General features: G+C 37.2%; 1 protein-coding gene across 1 annotated transcript; it reads left to right on the top strand.

Moving 5' to 3' along the window:
* Window positions 1-864: 864 nt before the first annotated feature.
* LOC102804575 (calcium-activated chloride channel regulator 1-like) lies at window positions 865-22,214 on the top strand. Its single transcript, XM_006813293.3, has 16 exons — window positions 865-1,136; window positions 2,138-2,381; window positions 2,979-3,114; window positions 7,218-7,354; window positions 7,514-7,624; window positions 8,014-8,181; window positions 9,752-9,926; window positions 11,229-11,350; window positions 12,588-12,756; window positions 14,297-14,550; window positions 15,239-15,416; window positions 15,549-15,721; window positions 19,392-19,575; window positions 19,942-20,064; window positions 20,906-21,067; window positions 21,201-22,214. The coding sequence occupies exons 1-16, from the start codon at window positions 913-915 to the stop codon at window positions 21,410-21,412; spliced, it is 2,772 nt and encodes a 923-aa protein (XP_006813356.2). The 5' UTR covers window positions 865-912; the 3' UTR covers window positions 21,413-22,214.
* Window positions 22,215-22,992: the final 778 nt, after the last annotated feature.

Genomic DNA, 22,992 nt, shown 5'->3' with positions numbered 1-22,992 from the left:
TATTTCAAAGTATGCAACATTGCGTGTAAACTTTTTTTTATTTTGAACGGTAAATGCCACATTATTCACCAGCCACGAAAGAGTTTTGCAGTAAAGCCACTCGTTTTCATAAAAGCAGTAGATTAAATGAAGTGATTTTTGAGGGGAAGACGTGTTGTGACATGAAGCTATAGACGATTACGTGCCGTACGCGAGTGCCGACTCGTCACGCACGCAGTACATGTTTACTTTGATTTGACCACGGTCACGTGACCTTGCTTTGACTTACTATTTACTATGCCGTTTATTTGGTGTTATTTACTTCTCAACTGTGGTCGGTTAGAAAAATTCAGCTAGCCACTTCAGGTTGACGTAAATGACTGGCCTCTAAACGTTGACAATCATCTTGCCGAATTAATGATATAACATGCAATACGAGTAACAGCCAATAAGAAGACGACATCCATAAACTAAAATGACAATATACAAAGAAAATATTATGATAACGAATAACTACCGAATAATGTGGAATGTTTAAGAAAACTGAATGTCTAAAACTGGCAGCTACAAGAAGGCTGGTGTACAACTTCAAATGAAATTAATAGCTGTACATACAGCGGTTTCTGAAAAGTGACTGCAAGCGAATGAAAAAAATAAATAAATAAATACATTCGTACTGCTCAGCTTGGAACCTCCAATTCTCTATAAATAGGGGTAACTTGCTTGGCATTAGTATCTGTTGTAAACAGCATAACGCATAGTTACTGAAGGATCTACTCATGTATTACAAGTCACCGAGTTCTATTTATTTATGCTGTCACATGGTACGACTATATTATTCACAATTGGTCACGCGTTTCCAAGAAGTGTGTAACTACATTCCACCAAGAAAGAAACTATTCACAGTCAGTTGATTATCGGCTACTAAACATAATGATTCGGTTAGGGACAACATCGAGTGTATACATAGGTGTCATCCTTGCTTGTATGATGTATGCAGTTAACAGTGTCAGTCATACCAGAGTAAAGCTAATTAACAACGAATACCACAACATAGTGATCGCAATTGAAGAGACCGTTCCCGAAGACTTGGACCTACTGGACAGGATTCAAGAAGTTTTCACCGGCGCTTCAGCATTTCTTTGCGAGATAACCAGGTAATGTTTCACCAATCAGTATTTTAAAATCTTTCTTTTCATATGTTTCTCTCATTTTGTGAACTTCTAGTATATAAGGTAGCGTTTATGTTTATGGTTATTTCTGTGGTCACTACTACCAACTCTCGAGTGGTGTACTGACAACTACTAATTAATTTGGACATAAAGGCAATTTTTATATAAAAAAATACTTGGAGCCATTATGGGGAAGATGAGTTACGATCTTGAAATTGTGTAAAGTTTATGTAATCGATAAAAACAAAATCAAAGTTCGGCAAAGCACATGTTTTTTTATGTTACGACGTCAAGCTGCATGGCGTTTCCGTGACAAAATGGCGTAGATTGGGAGAGGTGTACAATCATCCCAGTTAACAAACAGTAAATCACGTTTCTTTCAGTGCGTGAAAGATTGATGCACGTACATGCATACATCATGCCATTAACGAAAGGTGCAAATATTTACAATACCATTCCTCATTCCCTTTTCTTAAGATGTCGTTTCTACAGACAAATAAGCACTACCGATCGAGTACATGTTTTCAGTAGACGAATACTCTTTCTTAGCGGAAGCTATATTCACACTTCAGGCATGCTCGGGCCAAAAATTATACACGAATTGTGATCCGTGTCTAGGCTTGGATATATATGTAGAGTGCCAACTAGAAACTATCGACTTCATAAAGAGTGTTATTTATCAGTGTATTACAGTTGTACTCTGTAATAATACTATAAAGTTCATTTGTGTTTTGAGACTAGTAGATGAAGCCTGGGGTTACTCGATAACTGTACACGCATGGTACAGATGTGCAACTGTATAGGGGAAAACCAAGACCCCATTTTAAACCTAATGTTCTGTCAGACTAGCAACGTAGCTATAAAAGAAGATATATCCCGATGGTGATAACACATACGTCTTGTGTATGCTCTCTTTATATCCTGTTCTTTGGTAATATTTCGCACTTTTTTCCAGATATATCTAAGACACTCTCTTTTCTCAACAGATATCGTGCATATTTCAAGAGTATAAGTATCCTCGTTCCGCGGTCCTGGACTGATAACGCCGAGTATGAAACGCAGGAATTCGAGACATATGGCACTAGTGATATCCGAATTGATGGCGGTATTCACCATGGACCTTACGTAATGAAACCTACACCGTGTGGAGAAGTTGGCGATTATATGCATCTCACAACAAAATATCTCAAGGATCCAATTATTGCTGCCATCTATGGTTCTTACGAACACGTATGTATTATAAATCAACTGCGATTTATTCAGTGAGGTTTAAACATCACAGTCGTCGTTTGTGTAAATAAATAATGTTTTATGCGTACTGTATAAGTTACATGAACAAGTGAAAAAAATAGCGAAACTTATTACAAAGATGCGCCAGTGACACTTATTTTGTTACTGTGACCGAAATTTTAATGTTTTTAAGTCACGGCTTTTGCCGGGTGTTCATATTGATCGGGCATTTTATTGATATGTCGAGAAAAAAATACTTCCTGTATCGCATTTTTTATTTTCTTAAAACATCGGTTATTGCGTCCATGTTGTATAATAGTCGGGTGTTCGGCAACCATGCGTGTCGTATAAGATTTAATACATTGAAATGTCCCACACAGCTTGCCATACACAACATACAGTACATAGATGTGTCTCAAGTGTACGTCATGTACAGAATATGTACTGCGTCCTAATTGGATCGGCGTGCCTCACAGAGACAAATATATTGGAACTACATTTGCACAACATTACACTTAACTTTTTTGCTCTGCCATTTTCCCCATTTTAGAATCATACTCTGCATTTCATAAGTACAAATTTTTATTGATTTTTCAGGCAATAGTACACGAATGGGGTCATTTACGATATGGTGTATATGATGAATACCCTGGCGGCAATACTGGCGCTCCTTATTTCTATTCAACTGGTAACGGTGGCATAGAAGCCACTAGGTGTTCTACTGCAGTCACAGGTATTGTATGTCGGTCGTTTTCTCCGTTTATATTGGCGACAAATTACGCGGCCAAAAGGTTGGTGCATACATTTATTTATATTTGAATTATCTTTGGTGTTTTGTTTAGCATCACGACTTGTAAAGTAGATGCAAAAAATAACAAGAAGCAGTATTTAAAATCGTTCTAATCTTGTTAGTACTTCAATTATAATATTATTCGCTGTTTTACCGTAATCCTAAACAATGTGGCCAGCTAGCGGCCTTTTAGTTCAGCTTTTACATCCCTAGTTCCCTTAGAAGAACAATAGTTAAGTTTCGGGTTCGTTGGTTACTTAGCTGTAATGCTCGTGACGTTGATTCACTTCTAGTCATGAGGAATATGCAATTGTTGACACCTGCAATAGGTCTTGCGTCGAGCGTTTTGATTATGTATTGTAGGCACCCAGTTCTTAAAATAGGAAAATGTGTTTTCGTGGTACAAACACAATGAAATTGCACAAAATATAATGAACACTAATGCAATGGCACATCCCCGCCCACCCAATGTGGGTATACCACGAGATATTGTACAATTCACGACTACCACATATATGAACGGCCGACCGGCGGCGTAAATTCTAACACTTCGTAGTCGAAATAAAGTTTGTTTTATCCTAACCAAATATGTGAATCTGTTGACGGCAGTGATACTTGCTCGATCGAACTAACCTTTTAACAAACAGTCAATATTTCTATTTACATTTTCTTAGCATAAAACAATGTCGGGAGATAATTTTTATTAACGTGTGTATGAAAGCAAAAATAAGCAAACATCAAAGGAAAGCCGGAAACTTAGTGAACAAATGGAAGGCGCTAACAACAGATGGATACTACGCAATACACTGTCGACAGTGGAGTTAAAAGTCGATCATTATACAAATAAATATTGCAATTAAAGGCACCAATAAATTAATAATATATGTAATAATTAAAAAAAAAAAAAAATTTAAAACATATTTGAAGCAGATAAATACTTGTACTATCATATTAGTAAGCTAAGATTTAAGCTAATCTCATATGTTTCAATATCAATAGACCTAATTGCGTTCCCGCACGGGCGGGGGAGTGGTTAGCAGGAAGTAGTACTGAGTCTCGCGTGTTCGCATTGGTTGTCATGTCAGAAATGGCATAACGAAATGAATAGTTATGAATATAATAGTAAATCATCCAAATGAACGTTGAATGGAGTTTTGGGCGCGAGCTAAGCGTTCACGTTCACTCGAGTCGTTAGCCCGTTCCAAGGATCTGGACATGGTCTTAAAACGGACCAGATTTAATCCGTACCTAGCGTTTCTAAGCCCATGCTAAGCGTTTTCTTAGCACTAGCTAAGGTATTTGACCTCTTAGCCCGTGCTAAGGAGCTGTTAGGAACTTGGTAATTAATGGCAGTGTTCATTCTAATCCGATTTGGGGATTATCTTAAGTTTTGTATTACGAAGACTTGTAATCCTAAATCTGTTTACAATGTACTTTAAATCAGCTCAAGTGATTTTTTTTTAATAGGCAATCACAAAATAAAAACGAGGAGCAATATAATATTATTTCCTAATAAGTATATATAAAACACTGACTCAAGCTTTCCAGGTAAAGCAATTCAGCGAACAGTAACGAGTGATACGTGTCGTTTCATTTGTACAATGCCGAGTTGTACTACCTTTCATTTATATAAATACCGAGGTCACTCTTGGTAAAGGTCGTGATAGGTTACCTATTATATTTAAAAACTACTCACTGACGTTATACCAATAGGATTTGATTCTATAGCGTTTTAAACACGTAATCAAATGAAACTGAAAGTTTGATTGATTTGACAAGAATTAACCATGACAACGGAGTGGGGTGGCAGCTACGCTGTTTCAATTACCTTACAATTATCTGTATTTTCAATCGAAAATTGATTTTAATTTGAGCTGTTGTCTTGCAGTAAGATTTTGAAATTTAGATATTTACTTATAATTGATTTACATTTTCATTTGCATTGAGATTTTGATTTTAATTAAAATCTTGAATAGCAGAGACGGTAACAACTGTATTTATTTTATTTGAATAAAGTTCTTCACAATCCAAAAACACGGTATCTGAACAAATAACGTGATCCAGTTGAAGAAACAAAATACTTCAATTTGTGCCGGTCCTGTTTTTATATAAAAAAAGACAATATATGTATAATTGTACCTGGTCCGTTGTTGCACTAAACACTTTAGTATTGTGAATTTGAAAGAAAGTCTGGCTTATGGTAAACAAATGTGTGTACTCAAGTGAAATATACATGTCTCTGTCGCACAAACAATAATCATGAGTTTCGGCTTTGAACAAAACTCGTGTGCGTCGGTTTAGACAAAAAAGTACTTGGTCATTTCGCCTTAGAAAATAACATACCTGTGTACTGAGATTTGAAAGTTACTAGGTTCACTCGCTCTCGTTTTACCCTACTATGCGTAGAAGCCTTTATTTCTTTAAATCAAAAACGCTTAAATTTCTAGTTGCTACTTAATCACCTGATCATCACTGATCTCAACTGACAAATCTAAGCCCATTGAGTGAATATGTAGTAGTGTTGCTCAATCCAGGAGTCACCCCCCCCCCCGTGTTTCACCGTGTGCTTGCAGCCTACATAAAAAGCCGACTGAAAACTTCACGGATTTATTGACTCACTTTTTCCAAGTAAATACAATGTATTTTGACATAACCGTAACTATGACGATGAATGAGTGTGTATATACACTAGCAACTCAATCAACGACTGGTAATATCGTATGTTGCGTCCCTTTTCAATTTTACTGAAGCTGCATATTACCATTCACCCCTTCTATAGAATGATACTGAGGTATGGTTAGTTGCGCAGGTCATAGGGGTCACTGGTCGTTTGAGGTCATTGAGATAGTAATATAGTGGCGGGTTCACAAGTATGTCAATTGTATGGTGTACACAAATTCACAACACGATACAATATCAAACCAAAAATTGTCATTCCAGCTCAGCGGCCAATCAACGACGGTCTTACAGTTAGATGACAATTTCGGTTTCAAATACCCCGGGAAAGTGTTCTATGTTATTCGTGTAATTAGGTGTTCGTATTTAAGGGATTTTTCCACACAAAAACAACAAAATCGGCCGAATTTTGTTAGCGGTCGCCTTAATATTACTCCGAACGGATCGTATTTCTGTGAAAGTTTGGTATTTTTGTCCTGATTTGTAGGAATTTGAAAAACGCGTTTCACAACTTGTCTCTTATTTAGTTTTATGCCGCATTCAAGATGGCGGCCCCCATATAGTAAATATCGCATTTATTTTATTATCACGCGTGCGCCTGCTGAATGTGTGTGTATCCCACATTTTGTGTATGTTTCAAAACATCACCAACTTGTTTAAATTAGCAGTGAATTCTAAAAGTAATCCGGTACCATAACTCTTCAAAATATTCTTCCTCATAACCACTGAATGCATTGATCTGAAATGTTGTGTTTAACATCTATTATCTATCTATCTATATATCTTTGTAAAACTCTTTATGATTGGCCACGTGGTGGTTTGGTGCCATCTCAAATTTCTAAGCGGAAATTAGCTTTATGCTGATTGAAATTTGCTACGTTGAATCTCCTTGAGACAGCAAGAATATAATTCATGTCAATTGGTCGCCATGCTGAATTTACAAAAATAGCAAAAATTCAAAGAATTTGTTTACTATGGTTCTTTTTTACTAATCGAATTAGCCCTTTAATTTTGCATGTAGTATCTATGGTTTAATTTTTACGAGAAAATGAAATAATTGTAATCAGTCACGTCGTTTGGCTGCCTTCTTAGACAATTTTGACAATTTCTTTTTCTTTCATAGGAGCTTTTGCCATTGTTTCGATACATTATTGAATTTATCTCACTTGTAAGAGTTTACAGCCTAAATATTAAAACTATTTCTAAGGTTTTGTGATATTTAAAGTTACCATCAGTTTTAACTGATTTTGCAGACATTGTGTCGTAATCGATAAAAGTAAGATTACAATACAATCTGAGAAACTGTGACATTTATTATGTGTCAGCTGTCAATTAATATCCTGACATTTTTAACCCTTTTATTGTTGTAGGCGTAATGAAGAATCGGTTTACTAGAGCAGACTGTGCATACATTAATAATTATCCTGAAGATGATTGTTATTTTTACGATTCAAATGTTTCAACAGCATTTTCAGGTTCGCTTATGTACCGACAATACCTACCACAAGTACGTACATACGGACATTGTATATATATTATGTATATTATATCTAAGTTACGCACTCAAATTAATTAATTAAGTATGCGAGTAATATGACATGATTTATGATTTATTCATATTTTATGGATCCACATTTTGCCATAACTGCGTGTGTTTCTCTTTCAGATTATCCATTTTTGTGACAACAAAACCTTTGCTGATACGGCTGGAAGTATTCATAATGTTGAGTCCCCGAGTAAACAAAATAAACTCTGTGATGAGAAGAGCGTGTGGGAGGCAAGTTATTTATCGTTTGCATGCTTACCGTTTGCTTGTCTTGTTTTGCATTTTTGTTTGCTTGCCAGCTTGCTTGCATGATTGTTTGTTGATAAGTTCGTTTGTTTGTTGAGTGGCTGCCTAGATTGCTTGTTTACTCACTCGCTCGCTCGCTTGTTTGCTTGTGTGCAGTGGCGGATCCAGCAAAATGTATTTGGGGGGTCTAAGCTTCGCTTAAGATATACGGAGCGTAAATCGCAGAGAAGCTATGCGTAATCCAGATGATATGAATCATCATGCGTTTGGGAGAGGCCATCCCCTCCCTGCCCCCCCCCCTCTGGATCCGCCACTGCTTGTGTGTGTATTTGTTTCTTTCGATAACATTGTATGGTATCATTTACCCTCAATAGATAATGCGAGAACACGTAGACTTTGCTGACGGCGCTAACCCACCAAGAGCTGGATGTGATGTGACTGTCCCTGAGTTCCGTTTTGTTAAACAGCGGGGCAGCAGAATTGCAATGGTACTGGATGTCTCAGGAAGTATGGCTGGCGAACGAATCATAAAGTTGGGACAAGTATGTTTGACATGTATATTTGATGTCCTATTATCAATACACAGTACGGGAGAATAGAACACTCCCACGCAAGATAGTACACGTAATCATTTCTTGTGCGCCCGACAACGTCGTCGTCAACCTATGTGTTCATGACACAGTACGCGAAGGTATATAGCCATAATGCATTGAACGAAAGGGTATATATTTAACCCATGCATTGGGCTTGTATTAAAACATTGTATTTGTCACTTATAGCACAGTCAATTTATAAGGTAAAATTTTCAAAGAGGAGTAACACTGGAAATTATACTATATTTACAGTGACAAGGATTTGGCCTTTTATCGAATAAATTCGATTTGAGGGCTGATCTTGTGTTACATATTTAATTGGCATAATTTTATTGTCAAATCCACTTTTTGCTAAATTATCATGTTATAAATCGAATATCAAAAAACAAGTGCACAATTTAAAGAGTGAATCTGAATTCGAAAACAAATTTGACGACTTTTTTCTGCAATATGAAAATGGGTGTCAGAATTAATTTGTTTGCATGACCCAACAATTCTATGCAACACATTCACTTTCATTCAGCTGAATAAGGCAGTTATATAACATCACTAATGTGTGTTAGAGTACATTATCGTTGTTTCGTTGTTATGCAAATTGTACAAAATCCAAAGGTTGTATTTATTCACCCTAACATTCTGTGTTCTATTAGAAATTTAACCCAGAAGCTTCTTCCCTAAATCCATAATAGTCCATTTGTTTTTATAAAAAAATTATGGCCAATGATATCAAAGACTTTCTTAAAATCCATTAATATAGCCAGTTCAAATGAACCTTTACCGAGATTAATAATCGTAGTTGCTAGGCTAAATAATGACAATATTTTGAAATTCAAGAAAAGATATGTTCTTTGTTTTTTTCGGATATATTGCTAATTATTTGTAATTTATAGATAACAAAACTCTAGCAGGAAAACTTGAATAAAATGTTTACGAGATGAGCAAGTTTTGGACAAATATGTGAAGCAAAATCTGTTATATGTCGAACTACAAATTGTCATGTTCAATATCTATAAAAGTATTGAGACAAATTTCAGAGAAAATTATTTATTCACTTTATTTGACAGATAGTTTGTAAAATCAGGAACGAAATCAATATTTGCAGCGAGTTTGGGGCTAATATCCACGAAACATTTATTGAAATGTGTCTTTCACATAATACTGTCTTCTGATTTACAAGCAAACAAACAAAATATACAATCTCATAATCATTTAACACTGAATCGAAACATATCATGTTTATTGGTAAATTGCTCTTAGAATGCATATATTTGTTTTCGTTGAACGCATCAATGCACTGAATTTGATAACACTATAAATGTGTGTGAATGTATATGACAACGTCCCGTCATCAGTTTCTTTACGAGTTTGACAAATTAACTTATAACATGGTATCTGAAATAAAGTTTCTGGTGTAAACAATCCTTCTATGTTTTACAAAATACTTACACACCCTTCATGCATGTCGTGCCAGACATATCACGCATTTCGTGCTACTAATCAGATTGCGTTGTCTTTCCAGGTCGTTAACATCTACATTACAGATTGGGTAAGCAACGGCGATGAACTCGGAATGGTTGAATTTAGCGATTCTGCTACTACTTTATCACAATTAGTAACTATTGATGCGAGCACACGAGCACAGTTATCGGCGTTAATACCGACAACCACGGATGGTTCAACAAGCATTGGTGCAGGTTGGTATTGAACAATCCCTATCTTCTCCATTGTGTATCTCGTCATGAATTTGAAGTTATAGTACCAGAACAATTTATTGAGGGCATGGATGTACTTCGCCCCCGTTTAAAGCAGGGGAGTCTTAGTCGTCACCTGCGCATGCGGCAAACGGCCATAGCGTGTCCTTGTTTACAAGCAAATGTCTACCCATGAGCCTTCGCGATTTTAGCGTGCGTTGTTATCGTCGCTTGTGACGTATGACATGGGACGTCATTTGTTGTTGTTCGGAATAATTGTGAATGACGGTCCATACACGAACCGTGATTTAGACAATCTACAACTGAAAAGAACTTGATAATTAGCGAGTTTTCTATAAACTTGGTTGAGTTGGCAGCGTTTATTATCAATTACTTCAAATTTAACTGTCAAAACCACGTTGCAAGCTTAATATAAGTTGGGCCCCTTAGCGACCGATGTCCTCCGTGACGTAAACGGGAATTATTGTTGCAGATCATGGAGTAGATATTGTTTTATTTTAATTTGTGGTCTTCCGTCAATAAAAATATTGTTCATTATACAGATTTATTATATTTTAAACGTCTTCTCAAAGTTATATATTTGAACGATATTGCTCACGCCTGTCTGACGTCACATGAGTGCTTCGGCGCAAGAGGGAAGTGGTATTGGATATTCCTATTCCAAATCTCTCAATTTTGATTAACTAGCCCTACAGCTTCCTGGCCACTAGAGCGTTAGAAGCCGTGGATGGGCGTTCTCATTTGAATGCTTGAAATCCTTTCACCGATTTTCCACTAGATTCTCTAGTAAGCATATACAAAATCCCGTATAATAGTTTATTGCAATACACCTTTCATTAAGTGTTCTACGACCAAGCGTTAAAATCGTTAAAATCAACAACACGGTTTGGTTGTGTCGTCGTACGTCATTTGGATTGCGGTAAATCTCTAAAAGTTTTGATGACAGATTACCACAGATAACAAAATAAATATCGACGCTAGTAACGGCATTGGAACGGCTTCCCTTTCACTTCGCTAGATGGCACGGCGGTATGCCCAAGTCAGATAACAATATAGCGACCTATACCTTATAGGCCATAATTTCTTATTTTAGTACATTTCCCAATGTTTTTTTTTTCATATTTTAGTAAGTGGCTTTAAAAAAATATATCGAACACTATATATTCAATAATCGGCAACGGTACCTACTTCCTTCTTGAATTTCCAATACAACCATCAATTTAATATTGAACTATAAAAATGTGCAATGATAATACTGCAATTAAAAATCAATCGCAATTCTAGGGCTGTTAAAGGGGATTGAGGTTTTGCAAGACGGTGACATCAGCAGACTTGGTGGTTGCTTGTTAGTTGTGAGTGACGGCGAAGAAAATACATCTCCATATATTTCCGAAGTCATACCTACTGTAAGTATATGTGAGTCAATTCACATTTTGTCGAGTACAAATTCATATATAAAATTACAAGTCATATTCATTAAGGCACTTATTAGATGTATGGTATTGCAGTCCTGTAACAAAAATAATTCCCCGTCTTTTACCTCAGTTGTCATGTAAAACTAGATTTTGGGCAGTAAATGAGAATATTGCATGTGACCAATCAGCCCAAAGCCTCAGTCTGAATCAGAGTCATCGATTGTCTAGCAAGGGACCCTAGGGGAAAATATCAGACATCAAATCGTATACAATAGAAACATAATGTGCATGCTTGTTAGTAACGATGCCGTAAAATACTTAAAATCTAGTGAATATACCTTATTTCCATACTTTACATTCAAAATCAGTGAAAATGGCTTTTCAACAACAGAATTGAGCTATCAGTCGCGCCCTCCAGTGACGAAATATTTCTGTGACGTCAAAATTACAATGTCGTTCAAATCGACAACTGAGTTTGGTTATGTAGTCGTTCATTGCCTAGAATGAAAAAAAAATCTCAAAACAACAGAATCGTCAGTATAGGACGGCTACACATAAAAAGAATATAGACGGTTTGAACGGAATTAGTGGCACACATTTACCTCGATAATAAGCTTTGTCACTAGAGGGCGCGAGCTATTAAAAAGGCGTAATCATTTATATCACCTTAGTGACCCTACAATATCGAATTTGAACAAAAGCGCATTTAGTAGCGCCGAGAATTTGATATCATGTTTATCTTATTTATCCGTTTCGCAGATTCTGAAGGCTAAAAACTAACGTCGTAATTTGTGAGCAAGTCATCGTGCTGGCACACTAGTATAGTCCATCGGTCAAGTTCATTTTTTTACTGATTTAGATATGTTTTTTTATTCGAAACAACAAAAAATAGGAATATGCCTGTCGTTGGTGGCGCAATATCTTGTTATCGCATGCGCAGATCAACTTATTGACACGAAAGCTAGCCTGGCATTTAAATACATAATTACAAGTCATTGTAAATGACATAGCCCCCATTTGTACTATAGACGCAATATATGTAAAACCTAGTGTGTTATGTATGTGTGAAGTTTAAAATTCATTGGGCATGTGTGAGATATGGCTCTGTTGAACTACATTCGTTCAAACAAGATGGCTGCCAATCAGCCATTTACTTACTTTTGATGGTTTATAGAGCAAGTTAAGTAGCTTATGTGTTTGCCATATTTTAAATACTTCTCTTTTTTAGCTCATTGCGAAAGGTATATGTGTTGACGTAATTGCATTTAGTGAACAAGCATCCCTTAACCTGGAACTGTTACCAACATCCACAGGAGGAAGGGCTTTCTTTTATTCTGAGAGTGCCACGTCTAATGCTTTAAATGAAGCTTTTGCCGCCATTGCCACGAGAGGGCAAAGTAAGTTACTATTTTTTATATTTCGTTCACATACTCAAAACGTAAGTGGATCGCAGCAGTCCAGGGCGCGCCACCTATGCCAACTTGTCAGGCTACTTATGTAGCTGAGATGTATCATTTAAGAACACTACCAGACGCCGACATGTCTGGATATTGATTAATGCCAACACAGCAGCACTTAATTCACAATCGCTTAAAGGGTGGTAGCCGTCGCCCCATGCATTCGCTAGATATATGGGTCTTATATAAACAAAGATGGCGACGTTGGCTGTTGTGCAGATCAACGAGTATAAACTGAGAAGTTATCAAGCTTTAATTAGGTATTTTTTGGGTGATTGAAAGTTATCGAAGGAGTCACCGGCGGTAATTAGTACAGGTCGCGCCCAGGTCAAACCTCATACTTGTGATTTCTATTAGAAGAGCGCATTGGATTGTGGGCAATGTCGCACGTTGCCCATGGCGTCACATCATCTATTACTTTCCGCAACACAAACTTGATTAATAAAGTTTAATTTACATAACAAAACTTTTTCTTCTCACGACAAAACTTTAATTCACGAAACAGATCTTTAAATTCATGAAACACAAACTTAATTGCTCGAAACACAAATGTAATTTTATACAAATATCTGACCTACACTACACTACACCACACCATACTAATTCCATGTCCAGCCGTATCTAGGATGGCCGGCATGTTTGCGACCGAGAAACATTTTATTTGGAATGTTGTTGTTTTTTTGTGTTTCGATGTTGAATATAATAGTAGTAACTATTGCACCAACTCCAATCCCAATCCTCGCAACAGTCGGTGGGTGAAATATCGTTAACACCGTCGCAGATAAAGGCCTGAATTAGAGCGGCAACGTCACTCACATGACGTTGATGAGCACCGATGCACGCCATGGAGTCGTATTGCGGATATTTTCACTGGTCCTTGCAGTGATAACCCTGTTCGCAAAAAGAGGCGACTCAACCACGGCTAGAAAATTGTGCTCATGCAGAGTATTTAGTTGCGATAAAAAGGGAATATATTAGCAGTCGATAACCAAATAAAAAATGCGACCAACTCGCCCAGAGATCTCTGGGATACAGATCCAACTTCCATTTTAATAAAACAAGTTTCTGAGTAATTACAAATTGTGTTTTGCAAAGTTAGAGCAGTACTGTAAATAAAGTTTTACCATGAGAAATCGAAGTTGCTTTATGGAATAATCTGTGTTGTGCTATTATTGTTATTATTATTATTATTATTATTTGTTTAGTAGGGCCATTGACCATTTTCCCAATTTCTGGCATTTTCACTTGTATTTGCCTATTTCCGAAATTTTCTCAAGTAGTTTTTTGCTTTCATTATGAATTTTCGCCTTTTATTTCGAATTTTCGACATTTTCACCAGTATTTACACCGCGGTGAGAATATTTTCAACGTGGTGAGAATATTAAAACCGTTGTGAGAAATATTAAACCGCGGAGAAAATATTTACACCGCGGTGAGATTATTATTATTATTATTATTATTATTATTAATTATTTGTTAGGTGTATTGCAGCAATCGATACCCCTCTACAGTAATACTATTGCTATTGATGGTGGTACTACTTTTGTTTTCTCATTCGTTATTGATGCATCAATTGGCATAAATACGGAGCTCGTCTTTAATTACCTTCAATTGACCGATATTGATGTGACGTTACAAGCCCCCAATGGGAGCACCGTTGATAACAATTCGCCATTTTATGATTTGGACAGTACTTTTAAAGTTTTACGGATTAAAGTACCGGGAATTGCCGAGGTAAGGTTACAGTCGTTTTTTTCACGTATGTAAAGGCCAGCGTCTGTAACAGTCATATACGTCGACTTACCTTCCATTATAAATCAAGCTCAGAGGCTCTAGATCTGTATTTTCATTTGTTACATAACTAGCTATTATTATACATCTGTCACCATAACGTCATAAGTTACAGCGTGCCGTAATTTAAAGGTATTGCTCTGGGTATTTTTATCCTACCATATTAGGAAACGGAAATTCCAAATATGGAGCGATTACACGCGCAAGCGTTCTCTGATACTAGTAATAGATAAAAAAAAGCAAAAACATTGCTGCCCCCAGGGTTTGACCGGACTCCACACAAAAAAGTTCGCTAAATCTATTCTAAACGTTTCGGATTTCGGCATTCCCATGAGATGTATTCCTGGGAGGAGAAGATGTAAAATAATAAGGTTATTACGAAGATACTGCAAAGTATGCCTTCGTGCATATTTTGCAGTATCCTCGTACTAACCTCTGTCATATTATTGTTTGTGGGAATTAGTAATTAGTGCGGTTTTGCAATGTGTAGTTATTGTTGTTGTGTTTTTTTTCATAGAAAACATCCAAGATTTTACACATGATTAAAATTCCATGAAAACTACACCAAAAAAGAAATAAATACTAGTATGCAAATTCATTAATTTGTCGTGTTTTTTCATCTCCTGATCAGGTGGGTACGTGGAATGTCTCCATAAAAAATCCATCCATGTCGACAGAACACGTGGGTGTGACAGTCCAATCAAAGAGCAGCGTGCCAGGTGAATATCCTATAACAGTGACGTCAGAATGGAGTACCAATACCGTCACACCTCCAGAGAAATTAATATTGTATGTAACTGTGTCTAAAGGTATGTTCTTTTTGTGGGTTGTTATATTTAACAGACTATAGTTCATGGTCATCCTTTTGTAAAAACTCCCGCTGTACTGTCTTCGTGCATACTTTGAGGTATCCTCGTAATAACCTCACATTATATTTACAGGTATCACACCAGTTTTGAATGCTCATGTCGTAGCCACGGTAGAACGACCAAGCGGTGATTCGGTCCAATTGATTATGGCTGACAGCGGTGGCGGCGCCGATATCACGAAAGATGACGGCGTCTACTCATCGTATTTCACTGCTTTTGCGGGGGTCGAAAGATACAGTGTCAAGGTAAATAGTTACGTAATCGTTTCGATGGTTCTAGTTTACAGACCTAATTTCCGAGTTACTATTTTTCTCACGAAATTCGATAGAGGGCGTTCTCAAAGTATCCGGATGACAGTCCGCTCAACGTTCGTGGTGGGGTTGAAATTTGAGCGGCATCTGCTGTAAGCAATATACTTAACGCCAGTGGATTCGAATGCGTCGTCGGGAACCTGAGTGTACGCCAAACTATATTCCTGGGTTTGTTCACGGCATTTTCCATCCTGCGCCAGTATTTTTTTTAGTTCAATAACTAGAGACAGCCGTCTTTGAACCGCAGTTATACATCGATTGAAAAACGAAGACTCTGTCAGCTTCCCGAGACGAGCGCAAACGAAAACATTGAGCCAGATTTGATGGAAAATTCGCTCGTTGCCGATTCCCACATCGATCTTCTTGTTCAGAATCCTTATGCTGGCATTTGTTTCGAAGTTGAAGTTGAAATAACTATGGAAGGAAAAAACGTGTGTCCATTTATGATAACTGCATCCGCTGATCGCCTGGTGAATCATATTAAATCAAACTTACACTACACAGTTACAAACACCAGAAACTATTTTAGAGTTTGATTTAATAATAAACCATGGCTTGTAAGGATTTTCCTTCATGGATCATTGCCGACTACACTCTGCCATAATGAAAATAAATTCTGTATTCTGATGAAGCTTTACGGAAAGTAAATAACCATTATCAAGTCGATATTCTTTCAGTCTGGCTGTTGTCCAGTCACTTCGATGCAACAAATATGCGAACATATCAGCTATTTCAAACAAAGGCAAAGTATGAAGGTTTTTTTGCCAAGTTTTTACGTTACACGGATCTACCAGAGTTATCGTCGACTCACTGTGTTTTACAGTACGACGACGATTGTTTGACTCTTGGCGAACATTTAACTCGTTTGCTAACTCAACAAGTTCAAAAAGTTTAGCTTTACGAACATTGCTGCAAGTTATACCACGATCCTGAAGAAATTTGCGGAGTTCTGGAACTTTTTTGCTTTTCCAATCTATTGATTTAAGCATGTAAGAACCCCACTCAGGCTCGTCATCCGGGTATTTTGGATGCGCCCTCTAGCGGAATTCCGTAGAAAACTAACAACTCGAAAATTAGGAATTACTTTGAATGCTATTAATACGTGATCATGGATACGAAAGCCATTTATAGTAAACTCATAGTAGCTGGTATAAGTAAATAACAATGAATAAAGGGCGAACCTTTACTATGACGTCATTATCAATGATGGGATATACGTGTATACACACAGAGGGTTTTAGTGGTGGTATACCCCCCTCCCATTATTTAAAAAAATATAAGGATACGGGTCCAGTTCACCAATATTTAGTCACTCGATTTGTGGCCAACAATACATTTGATCACTGGAGACTTCCGGTTTATATACATGTCTTGCTACTGTGTCAGTCAGAGTGACGTATCCACCAACCACACCACGCTTGATAGTCACACATATCTTAAAAAAAACACAATTCAACTATATTTCGTCAGCCATATTTAGACTCACTGTTTTTTGTCGAAATGGTTTGCAGCTTCGCCAGCCAAGGTTTATTAATTCGTCCGTCGCCGTCGCCGTCGCCTCACTAACATACCTTGACAGAATCCGAGTCGAATACCAACTATAATCCTGTATTCACTCTAAACGAAATAAAACACATCAACGTGTGCTCTGATACGTTTCCACGGTGAATGTAACATGAAGTCAATTTAGCTGAGATTAAATACAGATTTTTCTAACACGAAGGCGCACTCTACTTTCTGTCCGGTCCAGTTTGCCAGACACAAGCGCTGTCAGCGGTCAAGTAGACAATAGTTATTAATAGTTTTTAATAGTTATTTAGGACTACGATTACCAAATATTATCTTCTATATATCATATTTATCAGTCCGAGCAGCGTTTATTTATTTTTATATTATACCAGTATATTGATGGTGTTAATCCATTGATTTGATTGGTCCAAACACAAAATTTGCATATGCAATCCATGGTATATTGGCTGATAATGCACGGCTAAACCAAGTGGCCCTGGAACATGAATTGACTACAGGTTTAATACGGAAATACTTAAAACCGGTATTATTTGATTTTTAGGGAAATATAGTGGTTGAATTTTGGAAGAATATTGAAAAAAATACTGAATTAAAAACATCTGAAACGTTATATAACTATAATATTGCTTTTTGTTAATTGTGGGATCCAAGTTGTGAGCGTCGGTCGTTGGGTGATTGTTGTTCGCCACACAAACCTAAACCACCGTCCCTCAACACCGTGAGGTGCCTGCACGAACGCCAGAACGCTATGTTCTCAGTGTTGTTACTTTGAGATGGATTGCGAACTTCCAACAAAGAAAACATGATCTTTAAGTACAAGATATAATTGAGGGATTTAATGACATAAAAATGCAAAAAACTATGAGTCACAGGCAAAAATGTATGCCACCAATAACAACCGGTGTCCGGTAGCGCGCGGCAGCTGACAAAATTGCAGTGCACCCGGGTAATTGCCATCTGTTTAAAAGAACACGGGACAACGCAGGATTCGACGACGATATATGGTATTGTAATTCTCCACTATGGGTAAATAAATTACAGGAGATGATGAAGGTAATTTCGAAAGCTACAGATTTGTGACGAGTGTTCACCAACCACTGTATTAGAGCGACGGCGTGCAAAGTCTTTCGGCCGGAGTTGAGACAAGGCATATCATGTACGTGTCACAAAAACGATGCGAAAATCCGATCTTACACCATCAAACTTACCCCAGAACAACGACAAAACTTGTCAGTCATACTGTCACAAAACTTTGGTTATACCAAAGGTATCCAGGTCAGATGTTGGAACTGAGGTCGCTGTGCCGGTCGCCGTACATGATACACCGCGTCCCGCCGCGTCTCAAATTTCGGTCGAACCAAGTACCGCTGAACGTCAAATATCCACAGTTACAAGTAGTATGATGAGTCACAAAACCGGTTTATTTCACAACTGTACTTTCAATGGGCAAATTACAGTCCAAATTGTACAAAAACCGGAATGAAAACGTGGAAAATCCGTTGTTTAAATGATCCAAACTGTACACGACCCTGTATTTCAAATCGCGTTGTGCGTCAGTAAAAGGTTAGAAAGGTCATCCTTTGTTATGCTAATTTGTGTGTTTACGCTGCTCTATTCAACGTGGATATGTTTCATTTTCATGTGGAATAAAAATTAGTTTGTATTCAATTTGAACTGTGTTGCGCATGTAATTTTTGTATGCATTCAGCGTACAACTACATACTATTCTTATAAATATTCATGTTCAAGGGCCATAATCATGATCTTTTAGTAGATGAAAGTAAACTCTTTTTTTACTAGTTTTATCGAATTGTCAATATACTGGTATAATATAATAGCAATAACCCCCGCCGAAGTTGGGTATACCACTTGATATTGCACAATTCACTCCATATATGCACTCGCCTGCGGCTCGTGCATATATGTCGTGAATTGTGCAATATCTCGTGGTATACCCGCCTTCGGCGGGGGTTATTGCTTAAATAAACTACTAAGTAAACAATATATTGTATAGTGTAACAGAATGAATCACTGACAATGTAATTCACCTTTATATAAATTAATTGATTACTAGGTTGAAGTAACGAATACAGGAGACGATACTGTAATTAGTCCCAGTAGAGTGGTAGGTTTTGGCTCTATAACAAATCCTGACCTGCCGAGTACTGGACAACAACCTGAAGATGAATCGACCGGAACATTTCAGAGAATTGCCAATGGGGGCAGTGTTACATGCGATGGGAGTTCCGCATGCAGTGGTAGGTTGAAATATTATGGTTTTACACGGGTCTTTCTGGACGTGCTGCATACAAAACTTGGATTATCCAATGTACCCATTGGGAGGGGGGGGAGTCGTCGTCACCTGCGCATGCGTCAGATGGCCATAGCGTGTCATTCTACCCATAAGCTTTTGCGCTTTAGCGGTTGTTTTTTTTCGTCGCGTGGAACTCAATTCTTGCATGTGCACATGTGAAGACCTTCGCGCTTCAAGCACGCGTTCGAATTTAATGAAAAAATAACACTATAATTCGAATGAGACCATATCGAACACAACACATTGCGACGACCACCGCCTTTAAGTCATCTACTATCATTATGCAATTTGCTGTCTCGTGTACTTGCAGGGTTAAATGATCTGTACCCTCCTGCAAAAATCGTTGATCTACAAGTGACTAAAATATCCTACGATGATAGAAACATAACGCTTCAATTCACCGCACCGGGGGATGATCTGGATTTTGGAAATGGTAAGATAATTAAATCATGAACATATTTTATAAACTGTGTATAAATTAATGATGTTTATAAATCAATCGAATTATTGAAGTCATTTACATAAATGTCGTAAGTACGGCATTAGTCAGCTGGCATTCACGTATAGCCGTGTACACCGTGTGTCAAGTCGATATGAATAAGTGATCCCAAATCTTCTACGCACGTCCGATGCGCAGATGAGTTATTTTTACCGCTTACATCTGAATTTTCTGAGTCGTAAGATAGATATCGAAATTTGATATAATTTTTTACAACGAGAATGTTGCAATTAGTCAAAGGTTAATAATTCTCTTTTTGAATATTTGTTAAGCATCAGCTTACTCCACTGAGTAACTGTTAAAAGATAATGACGCCGACGGTGGCTGTATCAATATTTCCATGACAACTATAAAATAGGTTTATATGAAATATGATGAAATTACAACTATACAAACTTTGTTTTTAATATTAGTAAATACAACTCCAATATGTGTATAGTGAGAATTATAAAGTTGATTTAAAGGAATTTTCGCAAAATAAATGGCGCATTTGTTCTGGTGGGTTTCTCAGCTGCCTCCCGAAAGCTAACTATTGCCTACAAAAGAGGGAGAAGTTAACACGACCTTGTTAGCTTCACATATTTAAGATTATGAGCTCCCCTTTACATTTTTTAAAAGTAATTTGTGACATTTCTTTCGCAAACCTGTTGCGCAATGTGTTTGACAGGACTCTCAACTGTCAAATAATGTACATACTTTTTTTATTGAGGTGTATATATATATGACATGAAGTGGTTCAAGTTGTTTGACTTTATTAATATATTGTGTTCCACAGCGACATCTTACGAGATATGGATGGATACTGATTTTAGTGCCATGTTTTCTAATTATGAAAATACCACGAATACTACACAGGATCTTTTTGTAGAGGGCGTCTTGTCGTCACCGAAATCACCAGGACAAACTGAAGTCTTTAACATTGTTGTACCCACTCAGGGTAAGCTTGCGCATGCGTTGAACTCCTCGAACTCCGAAAAATGTTTCGATCATGTTTTTTTTTTCCATGAACAAATCCTAATATGACCCAATGATGGAAATTAGTAATAATGACGTAATTATTCTTTCCACAGGTGACATTACTTACGTGTTCTGTGTGGTTGCTATTGACGACGGCGGTAACAAATCTCCCAGATCCAACATTGTCTCCGCTTCTATGAAATACTTTCCACAACGATCTAGCAATCTATTGTTTATCCTCGCAACAATTGCGAGTGTACTCGTTGTCGTGATTGTCGTCACGGTGGCCATATATGTGATACGAAGATGTGTGCAAGGCGGTTGAACTGTGTTGCAGCTTACATAGCAAATTTAATAACAGATAGAGCAATATTTCGTACCTGTGTTGAACGGAAAGTCAACGTTTGTAATCGTATGTGTAGATCATTGAACTCCGGAAATATAATTCAAGAATATATATATATATATACAAGAATATCTCAAGACTTTTTTTATCAATGAAACCTTATTACTTGGATGTACTGCAATCTACTTGAAGTGCGGCGGTCGTCGCGTCTCGTCGTGTTCGAAATGGGTCTCATAGTGACGTACACAACGCGTGTAAAATACATTGTTTGTTTACATGAAATTAACATAATTAATATAGCATTAATTAAACACGCGCTGTGCGACGACCCCCACTCTTTAATATAAAGCTATAACTACTGAAAGAAAGTTACTCTGTTTTCTTTTTCTCAATCGTTTGTCAATATTGTTTATTTTTACATTTAAAACTGTTACACGAATTACCATATATTCCATTAACATATTTTCCCACTGCAATGGTTTAATTAATATACATTGGCATGTAGTGTTGACGTATTTCCAAAGTAAAAACAGTTTCTATATAATGCAAAGACTCTGAACACTGGGAACCGTGTTCTATCTGTAACCATGTCGTGATCAAATTTCTTGGAATTGTTTTTCATTTCTTAACGAATAGAATCAAAGCTTGTTTTTTTGAAATGTTGATAAGTGTTGCGATATTTAGTATCCTTCTGACTCGATTCATTGTAATCAGCTTTTGTACTCTTATACGGAATTACCTCGACTTCTGTCTATACTAATATAACGTTTTTTTATATTAATTTATCACTACTTGACTTAATATAGTATGAGAATTGACTTACTATTTGTGTATATTAATGGTATTATATATGGCGTCGTATTCCTGCCAAAATTAGAATATGTCATTTATATGGTATGTTATGCCCCTTGGCGCATCAACATGCCATTCTATGATGGGAGACTCGAGTATTTGTATTGCAATTCCACAACACAATATGCCATTTGGCATGTAATTTAATGCCACGCCATGCAATTCCACAAAGTGCCATGTCGTTCCCATATTCGCTCTGTCATTCGACGCCTTCGCATTCTGCGCTTGTCTTTCGAGCAAACTCATAAGACGCCTTCGCTTTCTGTTATATGTCATGCCATTTGAATCAACTTCATTCTTCATATGCGCCCTCTGTCGACAAATTGGCAACATTTTGAAAGCTCTGGAAAATCTTGCGAGAAGAAAATTTGTCATTTACTGGGCGATTGCGACCCAGTTTTTACCATAAAAGGATAGTGAAAGAGCTTCTCAACTATTAACAAAGCATAATTTGGATTTCGTAGATGCACTTTCGACTAGCATGACTCAACATGCATCGCTAACATCACGCGCGGATTGGGGGGGGGGGGCGCCAGGCAAACCAATTGACAGCCCAGCCGACCGGAGGTCTACTTCGGCTACGTCAATAGGAGCGCGCGCCTCTTACCAAATTTCTGAATCCGCTAGTGAACATCTGCCCGTCTTCGACCTTTCTTCATATGACAGCATACTGAAAACGTCTTTATTATTCTATTGTATTCGGAACC

This window comes from Saccoglossus kowalevskii, chromosome 14, assembly GCF_978046115.1.
Source record: "Saccoglossus kowalevskii chromosome 14, keSacKowa6.1, whole genome shotgun sequence".
In the NCBI taxonomy this organism is placed as follows: domain Eukaryota; kingdom Metazoa; phylum Hemichordata; class Enteropneusta; family Harrimaniidae; genus Saccoglossus; species Saccoglossus kowalevskii.
Note: the sequence above shows the minus strand (reverse complement) of the source record. Positions and strands in the feature narration are given on the sequence as shown.